A 27,555-nucleotide genomic window follows, 5' to 3' on the forward strand; every position below is an offset into this window, starting at 1 on the left:
TTGACAAAAATATTCCTCAATCTCTTCACTTCCCCTGTGGTTAGATGTTTGTGGTTACTTGCACTGGGTCCTCCAAAAGGATACTTTCCTCAAAACTAGATGTAAAGAGAACACTGGACCAATAAAAGTAAGTTATTAGAGAAAATATAAAGAAATATAAAAAGAATGGATCTGAATATTCTTTAAAGACTCATTAGTCATTAGAAATTAAAATGTACTAAAAATGTTATTTTACTCAGCAGAACCTGTTCTGGTGACCTCATCTTAAAAACAAAACAAAACAAACCACCACCACCACCACCAACAACAACAAAAAACCCAACAAAAAAAAAATCACCCAAAACCAAACAGAATAAGGCTGATCTTATTGAAAATTATTATTAACATGGAAAGAAATTAGGATTAAAATTTCAGATTAGGAAAGGCAACTTAAAAACTGACCTCTTCTGCACCAAAATATAATGATAGACACATGTGAGTTGTCAACAAACTTACAGCAACACAGAGGACTGTGAATTACATACTGCAGGTACACACACATTACATATGAGTGCAGAATTTGGTGTACACGGCTATGAAGGTGGCAGGTGTCAACAACAACCAATGAGGATGTCACTGACTCAGTGAAGGCTGCAGTCTTGCAAACCCCAATAGTGAGAGTAGCCAAATCCTATGGGTCACAATTACTCAGTTGATTTTACTGAGTTCTATTGGGTAATTTTATTAGGAGCCTCACATATTAACTGACATAATGCTAGACAGTTTAACGGATGTTACCGGGGCAATAAGGCATGTGCCAGACAGGGTGTCTGGGTGCTCCTCCACCTGTCGGACACATGAGGTCTCCCACACGGAGCCATTTTTATGATGTCTGGGCACAGCTTGCTCTGTGTGAGTGCCGGGGATTCTTGGTGTGAGCTAATTGCTCAAATCAGCAATGCCTTCATTTCCAACAGCACTGAACAACCCTCGCCATCAGCTATGAAGGTGTCTTCTTTAAAGTGTTTTACAGAAATGTTGTTTTCGAATAACGACGTGACACAGAGAAGGACTTCTTAAGCTTTCATCTCCAGGCACTGAAACTCCCTGCGGGGAGAAAACACCACTCCGTGTACTCGCAGCGCAGCGGAGGGCCCAGGCCCCACGGGGACTTCCCGCCGCCAGCCCCTGCAGCTCCCCACCTTCTCCTCCCCTCACCGCCGGCTGATGGCGGGGCAGGTGCGGCCATAGCGGCGCCACAGCCCGCCGGGGCGGGGCAGGCCCTTGTTGATGGTCTCCTAGCAACGGCTCAGCCAATGGGAGCAGGGCTGGGGCGGGGTCACGCTGGGGCAGGGGGGTCACCCCGCGGGGCCCGGGGAAGGGCTGGAGCGGTGGTCGCGGCAGCTGCGGGTTGTGGAGCCGAGCCGAGCCGAGCCAGGCAGAGTCGCACCCGCTCCGAGCCGCCTCTGTGCTGCTCCGCCGTGGCGCCGGCAGCAGCCGCAGCAGGTGGTGCTACGCGGATGGGTGCGCGGATCTCCCCTCACCGGCGCGTCGGGAGGAGGGTTCCGCGGGGCTGCGTCCCGCCCGCGAGGCGTGGCGGGTAACGGGCGCTCTGCGGCGCGGCGGGAGCGGGAGGTACCGGCGCTGCGCTGGGCTCTGCTCGCCCGGCCGTGGGAGCCCGGAGAGGGAAACGCCGGTTCCGCGGTCTGCGCTCGGCCGGGCCGGGGAAGGGCTGCGTGCGGCTGGGGAGCCTTTCTGGCCGCGGCGAGGCGGTGGATCTTAACGTGCTCCTTCTTACTAGGCTCCGGCTGATCGCAGGGACGAGGGAGAGCTAGGTTAGCGGCTTGGGTTTGCCGGCTGTCCCCCCGCTGGAAGGCCTAGCGATTTGTTGATCTCTGTGAAGCTACAAGCGTCAGATGCTCTAAGAGGTGAGAGCTGTAAAGGTTTCTACTGAGTCAGTGAATGTACGATTGCTCGGGTTGAGCTGGTAGTTTCACGTGATGTAAGAGTAGAGGTTCTGTAAAGAATTTTGTGTCTCTGTCTGTTTAAAAATATTTTTTCTTAATTACATCAAAGCCTATTTCAATTTGACAAGGTCTGTTCACAGTATTACTGCACTCCCTCTTTATGTAAAGCACTACTGCTTTCTATGCTGTCAATGAAATAGTTACATGGGGCTCCATATGCTACAGAGGTATGGTTAGAATTTTAGGGCAATGATTTAAAATAAGAGGCATGCAAAGTAAAATGTGAGCCTATTGCGTAAATTTTGATAATGAAGGTAGGAAACTGGGAGGCATTGATGGAGATTTGAGAGTGTAAGTATTGTGGGGGGGAAGATGGTTCATGTGTTTTTGTGAGAAAGCAGTGGTACTAATATAGAATCATGGAGTGGTTATCATTTGGACTTGAGAGAGTAATAGGCTCATTGGGGTCAACATCTTACCTGGAAGTGTATGGCAGCAGATGTAAAGATAAAGATTGTAAGTACAGGTTTGTTGTACAGTGATGCTTTTATCCATATATCCTTTTAGTATACTGCAGTTTGGAGCTAAAGGAGTTCTGAGCAGAGGTTGCATCTCTTTAATAGCTGCTGATAGGTGTTTTTTAATGAGTTGGAGCCAGTTTATATTTAGCATTCACAGCACCTCATGGTGATGTAAGTCCACTGTTTAACTGTTTTGTATGGAAAAAAGCTCTTATTTTCCAGTTGCGCTGAATGTTTCATTTCATTCTGCTTAACAGTTGTGTTATAAGAAGCAATGGGTATTTATTTTCTGTATGTTTGGCCTATTTATCTAGCTGCTGTCTCTTGTAGCTGAAAAGTTGTAGCTTAGTTTCTTGCATGAAAGCATTGGTTGACCTTCTTGCACCATTTTCAGGTCTGTTCTATCTTTTATACAGGGAAGGTATACCAGCATGTGGTGTTTCAGCTGGGGAAGCTTAGTGTTCTTAGAGACATCATGGTGATCCCTGTTCTCTGCTTCAATGTTCTGTTAGCTGTTATTTCCAGAGGACTAATCATAGTGACCCTGGGATCTCTTCCTGAATGATAATACCTAACTGGGGCTGTTGGTTTAAGCAGCTAATGGAGTTGTCTTTTTCATTGTGTTTGTTCTTATGAACATGGAATTTCAGCTGCTGATTTTATTGTGTATTTGCTTAGTATGAGGACGACCTTCTCCAGTTCTTGTCACTCAGTCTGGTTTTTATTTTTCTGAATAGCTCTGTACAGTACATGAGCTTTCTCACTTACCTACTCATCACCTTTTTAAATTTACTGAACAACAGAGATGCCTGCAAAGGCCCCTCTGTCTCTTTGGGATTTGCAGATGATATAATTTCATACCCTTTCCTTGCCATTCTTTGACTTATTCCTACAGTTCACCCTTCCCTATCCATAACTGGTCATTAATAAATCCCCTGACATCTCAGTTTAAGAGGTTTTGGAAGGAAACACTATGAAAAGCTTTTTGGAAATTCCTTTATGCTGTTTTGCCTAGGTATGTCTGCTTATTTTTTTCTTCCAGAGCACTGTGGTGGATGTGCTAGTGTGTGTTCCTTCCAGAGAAGGTATGCTGACCACCAGTCCTATTTGTTTCCAGTTACTAAGTCTGTTCTGTGACACTTCTGTTTTGCTCAGTAGAAACCTAGAATTTACATGAAAGCCTTTCCTTGAATTCCCTGGCAATCTTTAGAGAAATTAATTGCAGCTACCATCTTCCATTGTATGCCTGATCTAACCTGCAGGTTATACGCTACTGAAATGTGAGTTTCACAGTTTCTCAGATCTGGAATACTAGTTTAGGACTCTGCCCAGTAACTGTTACAAACTTTAGGAACTAAGGTTGTGGTTTGTTTTGTTGGTTATTGTTTGTGGGGCTCTTTTGTTTGTTTTGTTTTTTTCCCCTTTTAAAAACCTTGTCTGCTTGCAGAGACATCCAATCTATTTAAAGTTTGTCCAGAGTTAATCTTGGTGCAGGGGGAATGAAGAGGAACCGCAGGAGACAGTTCCCTGAGGTTTTTCTCATGGGTAGCAAAATGTTCTGGTCCAGCTACATGTAGTAAATCGTTTGTGAATGCAAACAGAGAAATGGAGTTCTGAATATTAACAAAAATAGTGCTATTGTTTAGTAATAAGGAAATGCTGAGTGTTAGTTCAAAATGGGGTAGGAATTTGGGAACATGAAACGTTTTCATGTGTTTCAACTTTTTCAGTGATTGCGTTAACAGGATTTCAGTTGTCTTGTGTTTTTAAAAGGTAGAGCTGAATCTTGAGGTAGTAGATCAGATTATGTGCCTTGTAACCTGAGTATTTGAGGCAATGACAGGACAGTCATTGAGCATTGGCTTTTATCAGATGTGAGAGTATATTCTTGTGTGGTTATATATGTTGAGACAATCAAATAAGACTTTATATTCTTCTTACTCTTTATTTTTTGTTTTGCTTTATAAGTAAAACAAAAATATAGTTGGGATTTTCTGAGTGTGATATGCTCAGAATCCAGCAGAGACTCAATACCCATAGGCTGGGTGGTTGACTTGCCTTTTCACATTACTTCTGGCAGCATGAGAAGTTTAGCTGGAAATTTGAGATTACTGAAAGTTCCCATTGAATGTGGGTAAGTGAAGGGAATTTCCCCACCCTCATTTTGCAGTTAATAGAATAACAATGAAATTGCCAGAGCCTCGTAAATGTGGGAGGAAAGATCCAGGGTCTTCCTTCGATTCCAACACCCATCATTAAAATTACAGTGTTAAATAAAGGTCACTAAAAGTGTAATAACTATAGTTGAAAGATTACCTTCCTCTAAGAATTTATCACTGGATATAAGCCTTTTTTAGTGCCAAATGTAAATTGTATTATTAAAACAGCTGTAGAGAGAGTGAATGTCAAAACTCTAGGGAGGAAATGCATGGACTTTTATGGTGCTCTTATGAATTAAAACAAGTATATGTCTCATGACTGTGTCAGGGATATATCTGTAAACCCACAATGTCATGACTGGAGTGTACCCTAAATTTACACAGCCTGATGTGCCTTTGTGTCTACCCAGATAAAAGCCATCTGTAAAAGGCATCTGGATTACTTGAAAAATGTAAAAGCTTTAAGCAGATTCACAACTCCTTTTGGGATATAATTTTTAGTAGAAGGAATCATATCGCCTTTTAAATAAATGCTAACTACGCCACCTCCCACCCCCAAGTTTTCCAAGTTGAGATGTATATATGTGCCAGCTTGTAGTAGTATTTGAAATATGCAGAGAAGGAATGTTTGACAATTTCTGATTGGTACTGACTTTTTACATTTTTTTCCAAGGCATTGCAGTGTTGGGGGCAGGTAGAAAACAGCTCTCTAAAAATTATCTTTCCCTATCTTCTCTGTGTTGGGGGGTGAAAAGTTTTCTGGGTTACCAGATACTGCATTTCCCATTTGTGTCACGCCCTATGTAGGTTCCAGATGACCAGATGGTGTAACATGATCACAGCACAGTGCTGTGACAAGGGATTCTCTTCTGATTGTCTGAATGAGTTTTTTACAAACCCAGTTACAACTACTCCTTTTCAAGTTCAAGCGTGATACTGAGAAACTCTTAAGTATGCTGCATTGTGTAAAGTGTATAATCCTATTTCTTACTGCTAGTGATACTTGAATTGTGATATGGTCTAAACTCAGGCTTACTTAATCATATTTCTGTCTGGAATCTTGGTACATTGATTGTCAACCCCTCCCCAGTCCCACAAACCACAAACCAGTAATTTTAAGAACAGCTCCTTTCAGCTCTCTGGGTTTGTGAAATGTACTATTTTTGAAGTTTAATCTACGTTTGCTCTTGAAAAGAAAGATGTATCTGTTAGTGAATCATGTAGGAGTTTGGAATTATTCCTGTAGGCTTGTGTCAAAAAATTCCCCAGGTGTCTTTCTAAGAATCAAGTTCTGCTATGCTATTACCATGAGAGTTTTGTGTGTTTTGTGTTTTTTGTTGTTTTGGGCTTTCTTTTTTTTTATACTTTACTTGTTCCAGCAAGCATTTGAATGCCTTGGTTTGATTACTGCTTCCTTGGTGTGAATCAAGCTCTCTGGTTTTAACTGGCTGTGCTTTGGGGAGGCCTGTGTTAACGGTTTTTTGTTTCCTTTGTTTTTAGGTTTCTGTTAGATTTTTTTTTTTTTTTTGACATTAGTGTGAGATGCTGGGAAAGTGCTTCCTGCTGCATGTTTTCCCAACCAGGATTTGAGGAGGGAAAAATACAAACAAAACAACACAAAACCCCTCCACCAAAACCACCCCACAAACCCCCCACAAAGCTTTACTGGTTTTGTTTGATTTAAGTTTTTCTGTGTTAACTAAGATAACCTTGGACATCCCTAAAGTACTTCTCAATTTTATGCATTTTATTATTCTTCCATAATTTTGCAAAATAGTGCTTCAGAGTAACACATTTTCCGCTTCTACATGAATATGTTCCTTGGTACGTTATGGTGGTTAAAGAGAGTGCTGTAGCGTACCAAAGGTTTAGGGTCCCTTCTGAATACAGTGAATCTAAATTAATTTTGCATCCACGCTGTCTTCATCAGGAATGCTTGTCTTCGGCTCTTGCATACTTCAGTGAGGCTATATTGAGCTGTGTTGCTACAGAGGAGCTGCCTAAGCTGGTAAGGAAATATAGCTAGTGGATCTTAATCACTAGACAGCTTTAGAGGTCATTGTGAAGGTCCTGAACTGGCAGTAGAAGCCATGTGGAACTGATAAAATGATCTTGGCATGGGACTAAATGCTTGTAGCATTCCCTTTTGTGTCTGACATGGGATTATCTTGTTCTGCACATCTGAGTTTAATTTTAAATACAGTATATAAAGATGCTTCAAGTACAGAGTGCTGAATTACTGCTTCAAAGCTACTGCTTTATTTGACACAGAACAACTTGGGGTACTTAAGGTAGTGGTTTAACAGTTGAAGGAAGTTTGAGTTTGGCACTTCCAAATAAAAAAAAAAAGAAATTGTTGAGGGTAATTTTTAATCTGATGTATTTTAAAACACTGTGCAGTGTACTGCAGGTGGCCTTTTCAAGACAAAAGGCTCTAGAACTTTCAAGACTGATTAATGTGGGAAGAATATAGTTGCATTATCTGGATTTTATTGTACTGCCTATGTATTCTTGCTTACTCTGTCTTCACTAGACGTGTTTCTGAACCTGAGTTTGTGTGTTAATTTTCTTTGTCCTTTTGTTGGTGTACCTAGAAGCGGCATGTCACTTGAGAGGAATCTTGATAAAGCATCTGAATGAATCTGCATGTGGCTTGTAGGGTTCAAATTTAGTCCCGGTGTGGGAACGCAATCATCCTTTAGTTCTGTTTCTGCTTCCAGTCAAACATTGTTTGGTGTGATAGATGCTGTGTCAGAATACTATTGTCAATGTAGAGAGGCCTGTGGGTTGGTAATACCATATGTTGAGGGAATCTGGGTGATAAGATCTCATAATGGGCATGCAGTCTATTGAAGAATAATAGCCAGTTGGTTTGAAAGTTACAGCATATCTGAAATGTGAATAGTATTTTTGTGGACTTTCCAGCAGTCCTTAATGGAATTTATGTCTTCAGTTTCTCCACGATCTTTTGAAATACTTTATTAGAATGCAGGATTGTAATGTCAGTAATAAGAATATACCTGTAGTTTAATTTGCTGCCTTTTCCCCTTGCATTTGCAGGTTTCTCTAATAGATCTAACAGAAATGAAACTGACATGTAAGATGTGTGTTCTCTTAATTCATAGATTGACTTTGAATTCCATTTTTAAAAGCATAGTTGTTTTGGATGGGTGTAAAAAACCAAACACCACCAGCCTACTGCTACCCCATCCCACCTTGCCTCCCTCCCCCCAGACCAAACCAACCCAAACAACACCACTGCCACAAACAACAAAACAAATCAACATTGGGCATCTTGGTTTTACCGGGGGGGGGGGGGACGATGGACTACCTGAGAAATGTGCATAAATGAATATGGGCAGAGAGAAAGCAGAAAAATCTGTTTCTAAAGAACAGCCATTAGATTGTCACATTGACTATGTTTTCTTGGTGCTTTAACCTGTACTTTCTGATATGTAGTTCAGCAGTTCCTGCAAGCTTTCAACTCATCTAAGGAACAGATGTTTACCTTTTTTTCCAAGTAAACTTATGAATCTGGAAGAATATCCAGCTGCTCATTTTATTTTATAGTGCTGAGCATTTTGTACACCGGTATGATCTCTTAAAAAATTGATGCTACTTTGGGCACTGTGTTCTTCACTTTAAAATGTTGATAAGGATTCTCACTGTCTCTGTTTTCAAGAGGTCTTTTTTCCCTCTTCCTTTCCTTTCTGCTCCCTTCCACAGGTAATAGCTTTTTCCACAGTGATAAAAATACAAGGTTTTTTGGTGTCAGAAACTTAGAAGTTGCTTATCCAGAGTGTATTTATTGGAACATTACTGGAAGGGCAGGGAAAAGATCCCTGTGCTCTAGAAGTCTACAGAGTCCGTCTAAAAGTGATGTGAGAATTTGTTCCAAAGTGCTAATTGAAAAAAAGGGTACTTTTTTCCTGCTAGGTGAAGAGTTTGTTTCCCTTAAGTATCATTGTTCATGAGGTGATGAGTTGTGCTGTCTGAATCTTAAACATCCAAGCTGGATTTTAAGTTTCCAGCAGTGTAGTAACTCTAATGCTATTACATGCCACCCTACTGTGCAGTGGAGGTAGGGTGAGGGGGCAGTCTGTTCTTTCTCATGACTGTGGCTTTCCTTTAGGGTAAGGGTTCTCCTATTTGTGTTCTTTAACAGTTTTGGATATTCTGCAAAAAAGAAAGCCAGGGAAAAGCAATATGGAATCCTAGAATAAACCAAATGTATAAGCTAAGTTAAATTTAAATGGCTAAATACCTATTAGAAGTTCATTTGTGCTCTGTCAATATATCTTCTCTTTATTATCCTTCTATTTAAGTAATAATCCCACTCACACAAATTTATGTTAAAACTTCGCGTAAGTTTACCTTAATAAAATTGCTTCCTAGCCATATGGCAGGAAAATATTTAATATTTGGTTTGCTGTGTTTCCTCTGATGTACATCAACAGAAGTAACTGAGTTATGTATAGTGTGAGTCTTTGTTTTCATGTGTTCATGGCATTCTAGCTTTAGTTAATGGCTTACAAGACTTAGTTAAGTTTAAGGCTAAATATAGATATATGCATCAGTTTTATGGCGTAATATTTACTGTACTTACTGTGTTCCAAATGTTGTGTGAAGAAGTAGAAAAATTTCATGTGGCTCAAGTCCAATAATCACTCCTTACGCCTACTTTAATCTTCTAGCTGTATTAGCTGCTATTGTTAATCTAAAATGCTCTTGCTATTTTAGGAGATGCCTACGTAACGCACATTGCCAGCAATTGTACTAAATACTTCACTGCTGAACCCGTTGCTCAGGTACCCTGCCTGTCTTTGTTGCTATGGGAGACTGGAAGACTATTACTGTGCCAGTGCTGTCATCAGGTAAACTGGTAATATTTTTGAATTTTTTGGGTTTGGTATCTTTACTGGTGATGTTATAGCACTTAAGAGAGTGATTGGAGTTTCATGCATGACATTTGACTAGTTAAGCAGACTATTTAAATAATATATAGTACTTGCAGTGCTTTGTTTTTTTCATTTTGGATTGTGTCTGTACAGATATGCTGCTGTAAAATACTGTCCTTAACATATGGTCACACCTTTCAGAATATGTTGTATTTTCAGAGGTTTCTTTACTTATTCTATGTTCTTTTTGCCTCATAAATTGATTACAGAAGTATCAAAGGAGTAAATGGTTTCTTTTACTTCTATATAGTGGAATAGTGAAATTTGTGGATCTTGGCAGATGAGTAAAATTTGAAAGGATTTAGTATCTTAAGATACTAAGTCTTTCAATCTTTGGTGGAAGCTTACGCCTTTTATTTTTTTATTATTTTTTTTTTAATTGTGAATTGTTCAGTATGTAGTTCCAAGTAACATTCTAAGCTCTAGAAGTGTAAATTTCTGTAAAGAATAATTTGGGTGGTAAGGGATTTGACTTTTTGTGTGTCCTAAACTATTAGCCCTGACTTGTTTCTTAATGTTTTTAACTTTTAGATAGCAAAAATACTTTTCAGTATACCTCAGATAAAAGTATTTCTTCCCCAAGTATGAACTCACAAGTGCTGCGTTTGTCACTGCCTTCATCCAAAAGTATGCATGACTTTCTCAGTGCCTTCTGCACAGAAGAGAATATTGAAGAGAGTGTATCCTATCTTGATAGGGTGAGTTCTTGCTGTTTATTGGTGATTGTGTGAAGGTGACATTACATCAGTTGCGGTCGTACAGATTCACTGGATTAAGAAGGCTTTTTTTCTCGATGCTCAGAAGCTGAAGTTGATGAGAAATAGGTTTTTCTGGGGAGATGGTGTGGGAATATAGGAGAAGATTAATATAGAATTGCACATGATACTGTTTCTCACTTTTGGAAAATTGTCGAAGATTGTTAGTTATTTATTCTCCACCCCCCTTGTCTTTTACCAGGAACTGACAACACTGGGTTTTCCCTCTATTTATGCTGAGTCCAAAGGAAAGGAATTAAACTTAATATCTATCATAAATTGCATGAATGAATTGCTTGTACTGCAGCACAAGAACCTTCGAGCTCAGGAAGAAGTAGAAATGCAGCATCTAAAACTGGGTAGTGATATGGATCACTTACAGAACTGCTATGCGAAATTAAAGGTAAAACCAAGATAGTTCCACAATTATTATTCAGTGCTTCTGTTTAACAGATTGTAACATTTTTAACAGTGAATGTTTGTTTTTTTTCCCCAGTACTAACGGGGAGTTGTATTTTAATGTGCAATTTGGGTTGGCTTTGGGAAGTATATTTCCAGTTGAAAGATGTGTAAAGTTAGTAAGTTTTCAGTTCTAATTCATATTTAGAATTATGGCCTCTTTAATCAAGGAAGAGGAGAGACTGTTAATGCATACTGTGGGTGAAAATGTTAAATAGTTCAGGTCACCATTCAGTACCACTTAAAAGAATTATGCCCACCTCTAAAAGTTGATTTCCTGATATAACTGTAACTAGTAAAACTGTAGTTAGCTTTTCTGTACTGTGTCACAGGGTTATTATCAGTCTTTCCCCTATCTGTAGCGCTTTGTGTGTGTGTGGATGGGTGTTTCTGTTTCTATTGTATTCCCTGGATAGCCAACTACAAGTTCTCTTCATACGAATTGCTCAAACTCTTGTCAAGCCTGAAGTTACTAAGCTTCATTTTATCACAAGATAAACACATACACAAGGCAAATCCCTGTGGAGTAGCTGATAAATTGGAAGTTCATATGCTAATTCATGGGCGCTTGCATGTGCAGTCATGTTAGTGTTGTCTTTCCCTTGATTCTGTCAGGAAAACAAAAACCATCAGTGTATGTTTCAGAGCTTTTCAGGCTAGTTTTTCACTGGAGCTGGCCAGCACTCTCTCCTTCACAAATACTGCTGTAGATTCTCAATATAGTAGGTCATCCACATAGAGGCATTTCTACAGGGTGTTAAAAATCGTGTGTAACTGCACTCAGTTTTTATACCAATACTATATAATGCTAGCTTCTGGGTAACCACTCCAGTTACTTTCCCTAGACAAATAGCATTAAGGTGATGGTGTTGGGATGGGTACGTTGTTAGTACAACTTCAATCCCAGGGCATTTAATTTAGCTGTCAGCTTGCAAAGTTTCTTGTGTAAATTCTTTCAGATACCATGCAGCAAACGTCTTGACTTACACTATTTTGTGCCTGTGTTCCAGTGTGGTTTGCTTAGAAATTCTTGTTACTTAAATATCTCTGCACATTCATAGCTCAATACTATATATACAAAGAAAAAGAGCTTGTATGTAGTGTTTGGCTCTGTCAATTAAGTTGGCATTTTTGGGTTTGAGTTCCACATTTGTGGAAAAAAGTCTAAAATTCTAGTTTTGCATAATGTGTTATAATGAGATCGCCTCTTTAGCCTTACTCTACGTATGTGCAATAGCTTGTTTGTTTTGCTGTGGTCACAGGCTACATATCTGTGTTAATTGTTCTCTTGATTATTTAACAGAAATACTCCAGTGGGACCATAGCCCCAAGTTCATACAGGTTGTTCAGTATCTGCCTCACCCTCCCAGTAAAGAAATGCTTACAGAATCCCAACTTAATGAAAAGTTTTCATTAAGTAATTTTAAGATTATTATTCAATTTGAGGTAATTCCTGTTAAAGACCAAGCCAAATTTTTGTTACCTGTGAGAAGGAGTGTTGCTTGTACTGGGGAATCATACTTCTTGCTCCAGGAAATAGAACTAAGTTGTCATTGAGAATGCAAGATCATCCCCAAAACATTGGAGAAATATATAGGAAAACTTACTTCAAGTGAGGTGGTTTGGCACTCTGGTCTGTATGTTCTGTTGTGGGTTTGTATGTTTAGTTTGTGGTTTTTTTTTTTTTTTTTATTTTTTTTTTTAGAGGGTGTGTTTTTTGTTAATCTTTTGCTGTTATTTCTTACTGATACTGAGCTATCAACACTCTTTCCTAGGAACAGTTGGAATTATCTAAAAGGGAGATAGTTGGACTTCAGGAAAGAGACAGACAACTGCAAAACAAGAACAGAAATTTGCACCAGTTACTTAAAAATGAAAAGGATGAAGTGAGTTGTCATGTACATTAACACAAGTCATTACCTAGATATTCAGCAACATATTTTTATTTTAGTGAGTCTTGTAATTGTTCACATTGAATTCTGATTTTCTTGGTAAATGTTACCTTTCACCAGAGTGAAATTGGCATGTTGCATATGGATACATAAGTTCTGTTAGGGATAGGTCCAAGTTATAATATTTGGAGAGAGTAGTGCAGAAATGCATATGTGCCATTTTCTGAGGCTTTCTGTACTTCTGAGCATAGCTTTATCGTAGAAGTTTAAAAGAAGAACCAAGATCAGAAGACACTTTGAAATTCAAGGTGCTGTTTAGTTTAGGATTTGTGTCCAGTGTGCTTCTCTCCCTCCCATCCCCTCTTCTGTACCACCTCCCGCACCTCCCCCTTGTTTATATGGCTCTTAAGTTTCTGTGAGGGTTCTCTGTGACCATAAAGCTATTCATGCAGTTAGTGATCACAGCACTATATATATATATAGTGAACATTCTGAAGTTGCAGCTTAAAATATTCAATGTGATGTATGTTTGTTTGTAAGCTTAAAACTGACGATTGAGGGGAGGGGAGAAAAAAAATACAAACCCAAGAAACAAAACAAAATCAAACCCCAAGCCGAGGTATTGGTAGTGCTGGCCAAAAAATTTGTTTTATGATATGTTTTAATGTTCTTTTAAACCAAATGGAATAATCTGTCTTCCAGCATCCTGCTGCCCAGAAGATTAGTACTTTATTATTTTTAGTGTAAACCTAACAAGTATTATAATATGTTGCTTGTGATACTGGTTTCTGCAGAAAAGACACCAAATGCCCTGAGAAGTCTGAGGTCAGAATCCATGGGCTGGGAGGGTTTTTCTGATTCCTTTTGTCACTTCCTTTCACCAGAAAGACAGTTTTAATTAGAAGTTATGATTTTGCTTCTTGTGTTTTGGTTTTCTGATAAATCTGTTGTAGTTACGCTTTAGTTGAAAAAAATACAGTTTTTGTGGCGTTGCTTTTAGGTACAGAAGTTGCAGAACATAATCTCAAGCAGAGCTACACAGTACAATCATGATATGAAGAGGAAAGAAAGAGAATATAACAAATTAAAGGAGCGCTTACATCAATTAGTCATGAACAAAAAGGACAAAAAGATAGGTAAGTAGCTCTGAATTTTACTACAGCAAACCAGCATATTCAATATGTTAACAATGCTTTTATGTTCTGGGTATCTTTAAAGTCAGTATGGCCCCTTGTAGGTCTTTAGATGTTAGAACATTATGTAAAGGATGTAATATTTCCAGTCAGCTGACTCTGTAAGGCTAACTTACATTGTTCTATAAGGTTTTTTACCAAGCACAAACCAAATGGAGATCATTCCAAAATGAGAGGGTTTTTTTACTGGGGGAATTATCTGGAATCAATTCCTGAGATAGAGCTGTCTCTCCTCTACTTTAGAATTGCTGCTGCCATCACGAGACCTTAGTGTTGTAAATATTTTATTATGCTCACCAGTTGCAATCAGGAAGGAACACTGCATGGCATTTTTTTCCACCCTTAAGATACTAAAGTCTACTTGTGTTAGGGACAAGCCTTGAGAAATTTTGGAGAGGAAGCTATATGACATATGTAGCACCTAGTGTTTTGTGAAATGAAATCTCCTTTATCATATGAGCACTCAGATGTTATGCTGCCTAAAAATTGTGTTCAAAGCATCAGTGCTATTTAACATGAGTATGGTTTTTGTGGTGTGCTGCTAAAAATGGGTATCAGTATTATGTATTAAGAAAAATATCTGCATGATTTGGTTCATATATCTTACCTTAGCGTATTTGTGTCATTTATCTCCAGTGGAAGTCCTGCTCTTCTTGTCTTATCCTTCCTGCCAGCCCCAAAACACTTAGCTGTTTTCTAGCTGTAGTGCATGTTGTGTTTTAGTAAGCTGGTTTAATTCACTAAGCCAGAAGAAAACTATTCATATTGTTGCCAAGCTGTTTTTCTGCTGGTTTAGTCTGCTGAAAGTGCTTGAGGGTAAGCTAAACCAGATTAGGATACTAGCAGGAACACCTATTCTGGCTTCAGAAAATCTTCAGGTGTCAGCTCAGTAATCTTTAGAAGCCTCACCCTGTGGTCAGCAAAATTTACCTGTGGCATGTTCTTGACTGCGGTTGGCTAGTACTAGCTCAACTATCAGTGAAGTCAAAATAGCAGGGGTTTAAATCTAGTTATTCTTTGCTTGATAGCAAACTAGAATTGTGCTTGGACCACTTATCTGTAGTGATGGGTCTGGGTTTTGTTTTCACGTGCTTTTGGGGTTGTCGTGTTTTGTGTGTGTTTTATTTAGATTTTTTTTTCTTTAAATGTGGAAAGAGAGGCCTCTTTGTTTTAAGGAGCATCTTGTGGCACATTAGGAAGTTGCTTACTCTAAACTGCAGGTATAACTGGCATTACTGGCAGAAGAGAGGTTAGAATTGATAAACCTCTGATGAAGGTTGAAATAGGGATGAAGATGTCATTAAGAAATACATAAGAAAGTATAAACCAGGATGAGAATACATCCCTCCATGAATTTCCAAACACAAATTTATTTTCTTTCCTTGGCTATTTTGTTCAGTTACTTTAAGCAGGGCAGTGTGGTTTCATATGGGTTGGAGGATTGAGGGGAATATTTGGGTAATGTGGTCTCTTGACAATAACTACATGTAAATGCAATGTCGTGTGAATGTTATGTATTTGCATGTTGTTCACGCTTTGAAATATCCTTTTCATTTGTAGCTATGGAAGTTCTAAATTATGTTGGTAGAGCTGATGGGAAGAGAGGTGCATGGAGGACTGATAAGACAGAAGCCAGGTAGTTGTCTTAGAACAACATTAATTGAAGTTTATGTTATGGCTGTTATGTTGTTACTGTAAGATTTCTTCCTCCAGAAATGAAGAAGAAATGTACAAAGTTCTGTTAAGTGATTATGAACAACGCCAAAAACAACTTCTAGTGGAAAATGCTGAGCTGAAAAAAGTTCTTCAGCAAATGAAGAAAGAGATTATTTCGCTTCTCCCACCACAGAAACAGAAACTTAAAGAACGGCCTGAAGATGGGCCGGTAAGTATTCTTCAGTTAAAATTAAATCTGTGTGGTGGTTTAGTGCTGGAGTCTTTTCACAATTATAAAAAGATGAAGTAAAAGTAAACTTTCATGTTTATTGTGGCTTGCACATCAGTTTAAACAAATCACTTAAACAAGTAACCTACTAACCGTTAACAATACCCAGAGTATTCTTCCCAGCCAGTCAATGGAAAGCTTGAAAGTATACTCCAAGCAAATTGTGAATGCAGTAGCTACCTGTATGTAGTTCTATGTATTGATGCATTTGGGATTTTGTTTGCCTTCCATACAAAATGTTGATGCTAGCTTTCAAGGTGCTTATGCAAAGAAACCAGGCTTTCCATAGGATCCTTGGAGCTGGAGGATATATAATTAGGATGTGCTCCTATATGGATTAGAGTAGTTGTTGGTTCCTTTTACAGAGCTGCTGGTAATTTCAAGGAAAATGTTCTGTGGGGTTTCTTGTTTGTTTTCAGGCTTTAGGTATTTCTTTGTTTACAGAGTGTGTGCATATGTATATATTTATTTTATGGAACAGTATGGGGCACATTCATTGTTTATCATTCAGTTTGCTGATTCCCTGCTAGAAGTTGCAGTTATGTCTTGATGTCAGAGTGAATTAGGGAATAATCTAGAAAGTTAACTGAGCTTTTGCTTAGCCAAGTCCCTGAGCATAAAAATAGAGTTGAAATACAGCAAACATGCATAAAAGCTAGATTCTAAGAATCACTCAAGATTGATGTACTGGTAGTAGGGTATTAAGAGAATACAGATACTCTACAGAACAAAGTATTAGGCATTTTATATTACAAATAGTACATGTTCATAAGAAAGAGTATGTGTAGATAGAGCCTGTCAGAGTGTACTCTTTTTGTGGGCTCTAGTGCTTGCTATTTGAGAAGATCAGCTGTCCTGTTGTCGTGGTTTAAACCCAGTCAGGTAACTCGTTCACTCACTCCCCCCTCTTCTTTCCCTCCCCCTACTCCCGGAGGGACGGAGAGGAGAATCGAAAAGAATGCAACTCCCACGGGTTGAGATAAGAACAGTTTAGTAACTAAGGTATAACACAAATCACTGCTGCTACCACCAATAATAACAATGATAAAGGAAATAACAAGGGAAGAGAATACAGCACCTCACCACCAGTCAACCGATAACTCGCCCCCCCCCCCAGCCCGACCAAGCACTGACCCATACCTCCTCCGACCCTGCAGACTCCCAGCCCTTCCGGGTAACTCTCAGTTACCTCCTGGGCATGACGTGCTGTGGTATGGAATACCTCTTTGGTCAGTTTGGGTCAGGTGTCCTGTCTCTGCTTCCTCCCGGCTTCTCCTCCTCCCTGGCAGAGCATGAGGCTCACAAAGTCCTTGGTCAGACTAAAACATCCTTGTTATCAGCTCTGTTCCCAGGCTGAAAGTCAAAACACAGCACTGCACCAGCTACCAAGAAGGAGAAAAATGACTGCTACTGCTGAACCCAGGACACCTGTTCAAGTTGCTGTACTATTCCTTTATTTCTGAGCTATCTAAGGTGCATTTGTTCAGCTTTAGAATGCACTGTGTAGGAAAAGCACTAGAGACTCTGGCCACACCTTCGTAAGGTGTGAATAAACTCTTTAACTTCACTGGATGACTTGCCCTGTATACCACACAGAATGACTCCCATGTGTATTTAGTACAGTAGTCTGTAATGTGCTGTGTGTTAACCTTTACTTTAGAAGTTGATTATGTAGATATAATTATTACTATAGCTCAGCAATGAGAAGTTGATCTTCTGTAATGGGTATCTGGTATAATTTGTAGTATAAAGCGTAATTGGATATCAGTTCTTTAAATGGTCCAGCTGTGAGGCCAAGAGAGTTTGGAACAGTCTTGAGTAAGCTGGTGAAAATCCAGCTGTGGGAATGGGGTCCTTATGAACTTGTGTATTGAAACAAACTTGGGAACAACAGGCTTAGTGCTCTGAAATTAACCACTGATTAGATGAGCATCTGTTAACTGTTGTAGTATTAATGGGCTACTATGGTTTTGTACTTCCCATCCAGTATTTCTTGCCTACTTGTAGATCAAGGGGATTGTGTAGAATGATTTAGATGCTTAAGAGTGGAATATTCATGCCAGTTATTCAAATGACTATAGCTTTTCAAATTAAACCTACTGAACTGTCCTGGGCTAGTTTTCTCTTTGCTATTTAGATTTCTATATGCTAGCTGTTCACTATAGCATTCAGGTTTGATGCTTGAACTGTAGCGAAAAATGGAAGAAGGAAGTGCTAGCTCCACTACTGTCAGTGTGGTAGTTTGGTTGGTTGGGGTTTGTTTTATCATCATGGAGAAAAATGAGGCAGAAACAAATTACTTAATTCTCAACAGGAGAAAATCTTTGTCTTTAAATCCTGTTCATGCTGCATAGTGAGTTTATGGGCAGCTACAGCTTAAGTTTGATAGCATAACTCAGCAGTCTGAACTCCTGGCTTGAATATGTGTGAGAGTAAGTCTTGCTAGCTGATATACTCCGTCTGTGGTGGGATTCTGGGGACTGCCAGGTCACTTCTGTCTCTTCAACATGCTGGTAAGGAGCTAAACTCCCTGACAGTCATATTTCCCTGGTTGGAAAAATCAGTCCTGTATAGAAGGGTTTTCTTCCCTTCAGTAAATTAAATCCGTATACATATTTAAATCAATGAGTGCATGTATTTGAAATAGTGGAGTGGTTTACACCTTCTTGTTTCTGCTTCTACAGGTGCTGTCAGACTTGGAAGAAGATATTGGAGAGTTAAATAAAGAGAATATGTGGGAACTGTCTTGTGAAACTGTGCGAGAACAGCTTACCAACAGCATTAGAAAACAGTGGAGAATGTTGAAAAATCATGTTGAAAAGCTAGATAACCAAGGTGAAGTTTATTTGTATTACATTTTCATGTAAAGTACTACTAATAATTCCATTTGGTATCATGCCCTGAAGACTTATTGTCTAAGCTAAAACGGAAGGAAGTACCTGGTAGCCTTTCTGAAAGGGCTTGTGATTTTTATAGTTTTTCTGTGTGAATTTCATTTGTAGGGAGTGATTGCATACCAAGCCTGTTGTTACGAGAAAGGACATGATTATATTTTGACACAGTAAACAGCAACTTTACAAAGACATAATTGTTTTTCTTTTGAGCATACATGCCCTGTACTACAATTTGTTGCCTTTGCCCAGCTTTTTGGAATGTTCAAGTAATGCAGATGTAATTTGAAGTGATTGGAGGCAAAATACATAAATCCATCTTGGGAGTCTAGGCTTGCCATAACCATACCTCTGAGGCTTCTGATGGCATTCTAAAGTGAACTGGCTGCTGGTGTGGTGATGAACCCTCCTTGTTTCCAGCTGTTAAACAGCATTAAAAGACAGCTAAAAATATATAAAATTCTTTCCTAGTATTATTTTCCCATGCAAGCAGATGCTGCTGCTTACAGGGATATCTGCAGTCAAGAATAAGACTGAGAAGGTCATGCATGCAATTGCAAATAAGAGCAGATGGTCTATGTGAGAATACATTTATGTCATAGGAAGGATTTGTTTTAAGTAATACTTGATCTGGTGTAGCTAACTGGAAAAATAATTGTAAGCAGCAGGAAAAATGTTTTGAGCATTTGCTGTTTTCTTGGAGTCACCTTTTGGTTTTTTTCTGATTTATAGAAATGGCCATAATGTAGTCCACCAGGTTTCAATTAATATTCAAACACTGACATCAGGGGATTGAAGTTTGGCTTATTACAATCACTGTGATAGCTATGCGTGAAATTAAAGCAGTATGTAATTACACAAAATAGATCTTATTCTTCTCTAATTCATTCTCTTACTGGGATGAGAATGTGCTTGTGATATTTGTTAGCTCCTTTCCTCCTTCACAGGATTTGAAGGAAAGATCTATCTTTTTATATCTGCGATAAATATAGTTGCTGTCATTTTTATGAACACACAAGCCCTTCAGAAGTGGGCTTGGAAGAATACACTAACAGCACTTTACTGAAAAGAAATTCTTCACTTGTTTTCTTTTAAATAACTGCTGAAACAAGTGGGGGGTTTTGTATGACGCTTATTGCAGTGCAGATGCTTGGTTTTCCTTTAGGGGTGTGAAATGGCTGTTTTCATTGCTATTTTTTTCCTGAGCTGGATTTAGTGCATAGCTATGTGTGTAGCACCAATTCTAGATCTCATCTCCAGTAGTGCTTTTGAACACTGTGTGTATATCTTTCAGGATGAAACAAACAGTCTAAAATCTTTTGGTATTGCTGTAAGTCCCTGATATGAGGGATTTTTGTTGTTTTGGTTTTGTATTTTTTCTTTTAAGCAGCTTTCTTCCTTCCCCTTAGTATCACGTGTACATTCAGGAGCTTTGAATGAGAGAGATGTCATTTCAAGAGAAGACCATGAGATGGAAACTGAAAAGCTAGAGCTGGAGATCCAGCAATGCAGAGAAATGATCAAAACTCAGCAACAGCTTTTACAGGTAGTAGACTTTAATTTTTCTTACTTTTTCTCATCTGAATCTAAGCTGGTTTTTTAACTTGTCACTTTTCTCACCTCTGAGCCTTTCTCATTTTTTTTAAATAATGCTTTTGAAATAAAACATCTCAATGGCTAGTCTGAGTATAGGTGTGCTAGTGGGCTGGTTAGTAGTTGAAAGAGCTGGTAATCCTGGTAAGAATAATTTGGGGGGATAAAGGTGAAGACGACTGATGGCATCAGCTGACTGACATTCTGCTTGCTATCTGGAACTCTTCCCCTACCAGCCACTAACTTGATACTCACTACGTTGCTTCTATTATAAACTTCAGCCATTTTTCTTTATAAAACTGAAAATCCATGGAAGTTCTTCTTCTCTTAACAGTCACTCCCAAATCAATGTTTGTATCTCTTTGCTTTATATCTGCAGCAGCAGCTCATGTGTCCATGTGATGATGACACCACTGTATTACTACAGGACTGCTATTTACTGGAAGAAAGAGAACGTCTTCAGGAAGAATGGAGACTATTTCGAGAACAAAGAAAGAATTTTGAGAAGGAACGAAGGAGTTTTACAGAAGCTGCTATTAGATTAGGACTTGAGGTATTAAAAAAGTGGGAAGGTGTTAGAAAAGGAAACTGCTATGGAAGATGAGTCATGATTAAGTAATTTTACTGCTATACACACCGAAGTGCAGCCATCCAACAATATCTGTTTGCTAAAATCTATAGAGAAAGATCATTCTCATACTATATGAAACATATCTTTGGTCATTGTAGATCATTCGGTTGGCATAAAAAAAAAACCAAAACCAACCAAACAAACAAAAAACTAAACCAAAGAAGTAGGATTTTTTTGTGTAATAGAAAATACAGTTGCTGCAATTGGAATGACTAATTTTTTGTTTCAGCAATATGTAAGTACTTCCAAAAATCAGTCCACTTAATCACAAAATCCTTTAGTAGATAATTCTTAAGCTTGGTTTCCTACAAAAGCAAGGTTTATGCAAGTTTTGGTCAGATTTGGCTGCATTCTCTGAGTTCTCAAAGGTACTAGATTCCTGAACTGTTGACTAAACCAGTGACTATTTCAGAAATGCAAAGTAATTGCTGCCTTTTCCTTAAGGTTATCTGTTCTTTTCTTGTAGTGAAGTTGGCCAGTAAGCACACATACTGGAACATGGCTGGCATAGATGTGTTTCTAAATGAGCTTGAGCATGTGTGTTCTTTGGTCCAGCCAGCAGTTATGGTTGAGTGCATGAAGAGGCTTACAAGTTTAGCAGGGGAAGGAGGCCACGATGATGTGTGTGGTCATGAAACTATGATTGTACAGTTACGGCAGGAAAATATTGAAGGAAAAAAGAAATGGACCTTAGATTTATTATTTAGAGAACTGCTTGCTTTGATATGCAGAGCAAAAAGTTGGAGTGGGATATGATTAAAATTGATAGAACTGTGGATTCATTTGGTCAGATAAAAGCAGTACTGTTCACCTAATCTCTTAAGGTTAGGACTAGAATGAACTTGTAGAACCTGTTTTACTGATGGATTTTTGAGATGAAATAGCTTGTTGCTTGATTCCAGAGGCATTGGATCTTCTTGGAGTTTGTCTTTTGCCATTATTTTCCTTGGGTTTTTTGTGCTCAATGACAGAAATAAAACAACCCCTTTCTGACACAGTTTCAGATGGAATTAATCAGTGTTATTTTCAGTATCACTTTTGTCAAGGAAAAGGCTCAGGGTTGAGGTTTAAGCAGTAATCCTTACTGGCAGCTGCGCAGAAATGGGGGCTACCTCCAAGAGGTAGTGCTACACTGAAGGGGAGCATAGGAGGTAGTGATAGGAGATGGTGTCACTGGAGTGGAGAACAGTAAAATGAAAGGATTAGTCAGACTTCAGTGAAACAAACCATGGGAGTTGGCTTGAAAATAAATACTTTCTCAGCTAATCCTTGTTGGATTCAAAAGCTTGTTCACATGACTGTAATTCTGTGTTAAACGGCTGTCTCTCCTGAATTACATGGACATGTTACAACTTTTTCTTAGTTGGAATAGCATGAACGTGGAGTAACTTTGTTCCTGTGGTTGTAAATGTAAACTGTCATTTCTTTTCTTAGAGAAAGGCATTTGAAGAAGATAGAGGAGCATGGCTGAAGCAACAGTTCTTAAGTATTTCTACTGATTACAAGCACTCTGAAAATGTGACAACTCCAAGTGCCTTCTTAGGAAGCAAGTATTTGGTTCAAACTATGTTCTTGTAATGTGCTTTTTCTCTCCCTTCCTCCTCCCTTCCCTCTTTTCTTTCAGTTAGAAGATGCAAATATAAACAAAACTATAAACCCCCCCCTCAAACCCAACACCCACCCTCCAAAAAAAAAAACAACAAAACAACAAAACCCCAAAACAACAGATAAAAACAACAAAAAAAAAACCAAACCCCAAAATCCCCCAACCTAACACTTCCCAAGGCAAATTTTACCAGGTATCTGTGCCTCTGCCTGTCAGGGCACATCTCCTTTTAAAAAGGGAATCGTTATAACTCCTTCCCTGATGATAATTATTTATGTAATGATTTTATATTTGTGAGGTGATGTGTTAAATGTCAAGTACCTGACAGTACAGCTGTTATGAACAGGGAGTTTCTAGAGTTATGAACATAAATGTAAGCATATTAATTGCCAAGGCAGTTGAAGAAATCATGACCTATAAAGATCTATATAGATAAGCAACAAGTTTTGGGAACAAGAACATCATAAGGTGGAGGTGGCAGCGTTAATGATGTAGTAATGAAACATGCATACATACATATTCAATAAGAAAAGAATCCTTTGGAAAAAAAAGTGAAAAGTGTAATGATTACAAATTTGAGCAATAAACAATTTTAAGATTTGTATCTCGATAAAGGAATAATGTCAGGGAAAAAAAATGACAAAATGGCCATGTTATGTATGCTTTAGAATACTTACTGAAAGTATTTCTTTTTTTTTTCTTTCAAACTGGTAAGCTCATTTCCCGTGCCCTCATTCCTGAATATGCACATGCAGTGTTTTGGTCTTCATCACTGAGTCTTCAGTACTTTCTAAGGGCTGTGTGGTGGGGTTGAGATCAAAAGTGAAGGAATGGGGGAGGAAAAAGTAACAACAATCTGTTAAAAAGATTCTTGTTATGGCAGCCAACAATTAAAAAATGTGTGAAACATCTATCAAGTGAAGATGGCTTGAATTTGTTTTCTTGTTGGGTAAACTAGCCAGCCTCATGTTCTGGGATTTCCTTGTTTCTTCTTTGTGCAGTTCTTTCTGTAAGCATGAAATGATCTTCCACAGTAGGAGAGCTTTTAGGAATAGAGCTAAAATTGTTTGACTGTTGCTCATGAAGAATGACTTGATTTAGTGATTTGTGAGCAACTTGAGATCTGTTTAACATTCATTGTATGCTGAAACTTTTTTTGATTTTTTAATTGCCTTTTTCCAAATTCTATTGTTTCTGGATGTATTTAATGTGATTTTTCTCTTCTAAATGGCATTCTTTGATCTTTTATATATCCTAATTGTAAGCTACTCGATAATAGTCATAGAAACAAAAATGTCTGCCACACAGAGTCCGAGCACCATTTGGATATTATTCCACAGTTTATTAGAGTTGTTTTCATGATGAATTTTTGGTTTTCACAACACTTGTCCAAAAGCTCTTAATTCTGTAGTGCTGTGATGGATGCTGCAGAATACAGAACCATTCTGTTTTTCCACTTCATATGAAAGCTTTGGAATCTAAGTGTGAGGAAGAGTTAGCAAGGATTGATCTGGCCCTGGCAAGTTTGGCCATTGTCTTTCCATCAACTTTAGTGATAGTTAAGTTCATATAAATGCTAAAGCATTTAACTTGGTGCTTCTACTTTTTCCCTGTACTCTGACAAGTTTGCATTTTTTCATGTTGGTATTGATTACTGTATCCACCATATGCTGGAAGAAACTTTTACTTTACTGAGTGGCTTTAAACTTGACTTTAATATGACTATGTGCAGTGATGATTGTATATGTAAATGCTTCACTTTCAAGTGTCGAATCCTAATCTGAACATAACTTCATTCAGTAGCATTACATGTGCTCATAAAATTTTATAGAAATCTGTAACAATAAGATTTATTATTCTAGGCATCCTGCAAGATATTTGGTGTTTTATATGAAGTAGAACATACAAAGAAGTGAGTCCTTCAGATGTTTTCGATTGCACTGTAGTTTAACTGTTGATATGTATCTCTCTTAGGTTCTGACCAAGACAATCGATTACTGAAATCTACATCTCGACAAAGAAAACCTCACTGTATGTTGGGTGGTCCTGTTTCAGCAGAACCTTGCCAGATATCTCAGTATATTGCACGTAACAGGTATCTGAAATGAGGTTGGTTTTATAGTGGTACACTCTACGCAGAGACTGAGTTGTGATAACTTACGGAAAGCCTAATCTGAAGTTTATGATTGTTACATTGCAAAATACATTAAATAAAAATGTCTATCCTAAGCATAATTTATTTGCATTATAACATTCGCCTTTTTTTTTCCCCAGTTCCAGTGCTGCATTAAGAAGACCTGCTGGAGATAGCATACCAAATCAGTGGGTGGAAAGTGACAAACAAACAGAGTAATGCACAAAGTCATGGGAAGACTCTGGAGTTGGCACTCTGCTATGTAGAAAACTTGCACATAAACTGCCTTAGACTTCCTAGGGTTGCCAGCTGGGTTTTTTTTTGGTTGGAGATTGGTTCATAAACTTCTCATTATAAAATGAAACAATGCCATGAGTTTGTTCTTCTAGAGGATTATGTGGTGATCTGAATTGTGGTGTGTATGTATGTGTGTGCACATGGCTTTTATTTTTTAGACCATTTTTGCTTCATTTTCTTGCAACTGTGAAAGAAGATAATTTAAAATATATAAAAGCTTTGATATTTTTTTAGTAATAAAGCTCTGATTCTGTGAATGAAGCAATAGTCTGACACTTTGACTGTAACAAAATATTGGATCCTTGTGTTCCTTTTCATCACAGGCAGAGATAGCACTTTTAGAAGTTGTTTAATTATTGGAAACCTTCAGTTATGTCTCAAGTGTAACTGGCATTAAACTTCTTTTGCCTCAACTTGAATGTACAGCATACTGTAGATTTTTAACAAAACAGGTTCTATATTTATTGTGTGATTTGAAAATACCTCTTTGATATTTCAGATGACTTAAAGTGCAGAATCTTTATATATTTGTAAATAGACAAAGTGGTTATGCTGAGAAACCATGAAATGAAACACATGCATACATAGTATTATTTTACATGGCATTTTAAATTTGTTTTATAGTGATACTGAGTTTACAGATGCATTAGGGCTTTCAGTGGTTCAGTGAGGAACCAGATTATTTCAAATGTGAACAATAAATGTGTAATTTTATTCTAAGAAACCTTGGTTCTCTCTTTTGTATGCACTAAGCTATCATGGATGTCAGGCTGTCTACTGACAACAAATCCGATGCTGCTTTGGAATTTTGTTAGTTTCACCTTGTAATCAATTCCAGATTTATTTTTTTTTGTAGCTTTTGGGAAATCTGTTTTGTTTATAATGTAATAAAAATAGCCAAGTGGAGGTAAGATGCTTCAGTCTCCTTCACCTGACTCCATGCATGCAGTTTTTCCTTGCCCATTACAAATCAATCTTGTCTTTGTTGGTTTTCCATGTGCCTGTGAATCCATGTGCATAGCTCTGATGCTTTTGGAAGATGCCTAAGAAACTTGTGCCTTTCTTACGTTCATAGGAAGGAAATTAACTCTGAAGCTTAGAATCCTTTACTGAAAACACACTGCTGCTCTGCCTATTATTTTCAGAATTGGATGTAATGGAGTGATTGGGCCACCTAGAGAAACAGGAATTGAGTATCATAGAAAAGAGAAGAAAGGGGGGATCTCCAGGAAGCTAAGACAACTGCAGTTTCTGCTGATTAGCTCTGCATATTGAGTGAGATGAAGTAGTGGCCAATGCAATCTGCATAGGATACTTGTATGGTTTTTGCAGAGCACCCTTAAGGAAGCAGAGATGTATATAATGTTCTTGGTCAGCTTTCTGCTGCAGAGGTAGTCAGGTTGGAAATACAAATATCATATTTCTTATCTTTTAGTTCTTCTACAGTTCTTTGTCAATAAATAGGTGATCATAGCAATGTCATCTGCTGAAAGCATTTAGTAGCGTGTAGTTACTGTTAGGCTTACACCTTCCCCACAATGTGCTGGACAGCTCTTGACTGAATTCTACCCATGGAAGAATAAATATACATATTCAGAAGGTGTATTTAAAGATGTAATGTGGAAAACTTAATATATTGACAGTACTTTACATGTAGAATTCTTACTTTCAAGTTGACATGTTATGTGAATCCATAGTTGAGGCGGTATCAGCATGCCACTAGGGGCTGCTACTGCTCTGAAGTATTACCGTGTGCTCGTTGGGGCTGTGATTATGATCCCTTAAGAGGCATTCAGTTTAGTGGGACTCTTACTAGACAGTTTTTCTTCATGATAGTAAGTTTTAGGATAATAATGCATTTGAAGAACTAAATTTACCTATTTAATGTTTTGTGCCTATTGAATTGTTAGTACAAAATGTTTGTTAATTGCTATTTTTTAATGTATCATGTCTGATAGAAGTGGAAAATTGTTTAAATGCCTCCATGAAAGAATCAACAGTGCTAGGTCTGTGCATGCAGTTGAGCCCTGAGCTGCCTCCTCAGACCTGGTCTGGAAGCCTGAGGCATAGGTTCTGTTCATAGCCCTGTCCCTATAAAGAAAGAAAATGATGCCTGAGTTTTTGGATTGCTCTCTATGCAGTGATGAGGAAGCTTTTTAAATCTGAAGCTACTGCTTATAATGGTAAGAACACTACAGATGGTCTGGTTGGTTAGTGCGGTGACACTGCAACACTTCACTGGGGTGGAAATGACTGGCATTTTTCTTAACTTGTAGAATGTGGAAGAGCAAAGGGAATTAACTGCTTGCAAGAATGTAGTATAGGTGCATTACTACACACAGGTGCATATGGCCTACTTCAGAAGGAACAAGAAGTACTGACTACCAGTGACTGATAGGCATGCAGCTACTGTTAGCTACCTATGCATGACATTGGAAAGATGAGTGGTTCTCTTAAACCACTGTATTTCATGTCACAGAATCTTTAAAAATAATATGCATTGCTGCTTTTTCAGTCTACATGATGAGAGAGTTCTTTTACCATAAATACCATGCTTAATGCTTTCTTCCTCCAA

General features: G+C 38.4%; 1 protein-coding gene across 2 annotated transcripts; it reads left to right on the forward strand.

Annotated features, from left to right (window-relative positions):
* Positions 1 to 1,361: 1,361 nt before the first annotated feature.
* SSX2IP (SSX family member 2 interacting protein) lies at positions 1,362 to 25,704 on the forward strand. 2 transcript variants are annotated; one of them, XM_062611200.1, is made up of 15 exons: positions 1,362 to 1,485; positions 1,781 to 1,907; positions 9,367 to 9,500; positions 10,116 to 10,282; positions 10,542 to 10,742; positions 12,574 to 12,684; positions 13,691 to 13,826; positions 15,444 to 15,519; positions 15,597 to 15,768; positions 18,513 to 18,663; positions 20,129 to 20,265; positions 20,692 to 20,865; positions 22,378 to 22,489; positions 24,524 to 24,644; positions 24,824 to 25,704. In XM_062611200.1, exons 3-15 carry the CDS (start codon positions 9,458 to 9,460, stop codon positions 24,900 to 24,902), a joined length of 1,680 nt encoding a protein of 559 aa, XP_062467184.1. In that variant the 5' UTR covers positions 1,362 to 1,485; positions 1,781 to 1,907; positions 9,367 to 9,457; the 3' UTR covers positions 24,903 to 25,704. The 2 variants fall into 2 exon arrangements, with proteins under 2 accessions (XP_062467184.1, XP_062467185.1); XM_062611201.1 differs by having other exon boundaries at positions 1,426 to 1,503.
* Positions 25,705 to 27,555: the final 1,851 nt, after the last annotated feature.

This window comes from Pezoporus occidentalis, unplaced genomic scaffold (genome assembly GCF_034315485.1).
Source record: "Pezoporus occidentalis ecotype Australia unplaced genomic scaffold, CSIRO_AGI_Poc_V1 ctg151, whole genome shotgun sequence".
Lineage (NCBI taxonomy): Eukaryota > Metazoa > Chordata > Aves > Psittaciformes > Psittacidae > Pezoporus > Pezoporus occidentalis.

Coding starts and splice junctions, on each gene's coding strand:
- SSX2IP (XM_062611200.1), top strand. CDS start 9,458: ATGGGAGACTGGAAGACTATTACTGTGCCAGTGCTGTCATCAG. Junction 22,490..24,523: donor TCCAAGTGCCTTCTTAGGAA/GCAAGTATTTGG, acceptor TATCTCTCTTAG/GTTCTGACCAAGACAATCGA. Junction 24,645..24,823: donor CAGTATATTGCACGTAACAG/GTATCTGAAATG, acceptor TTTTTTCCCCAG/TTCCAGTGCTGCATTAAGAA.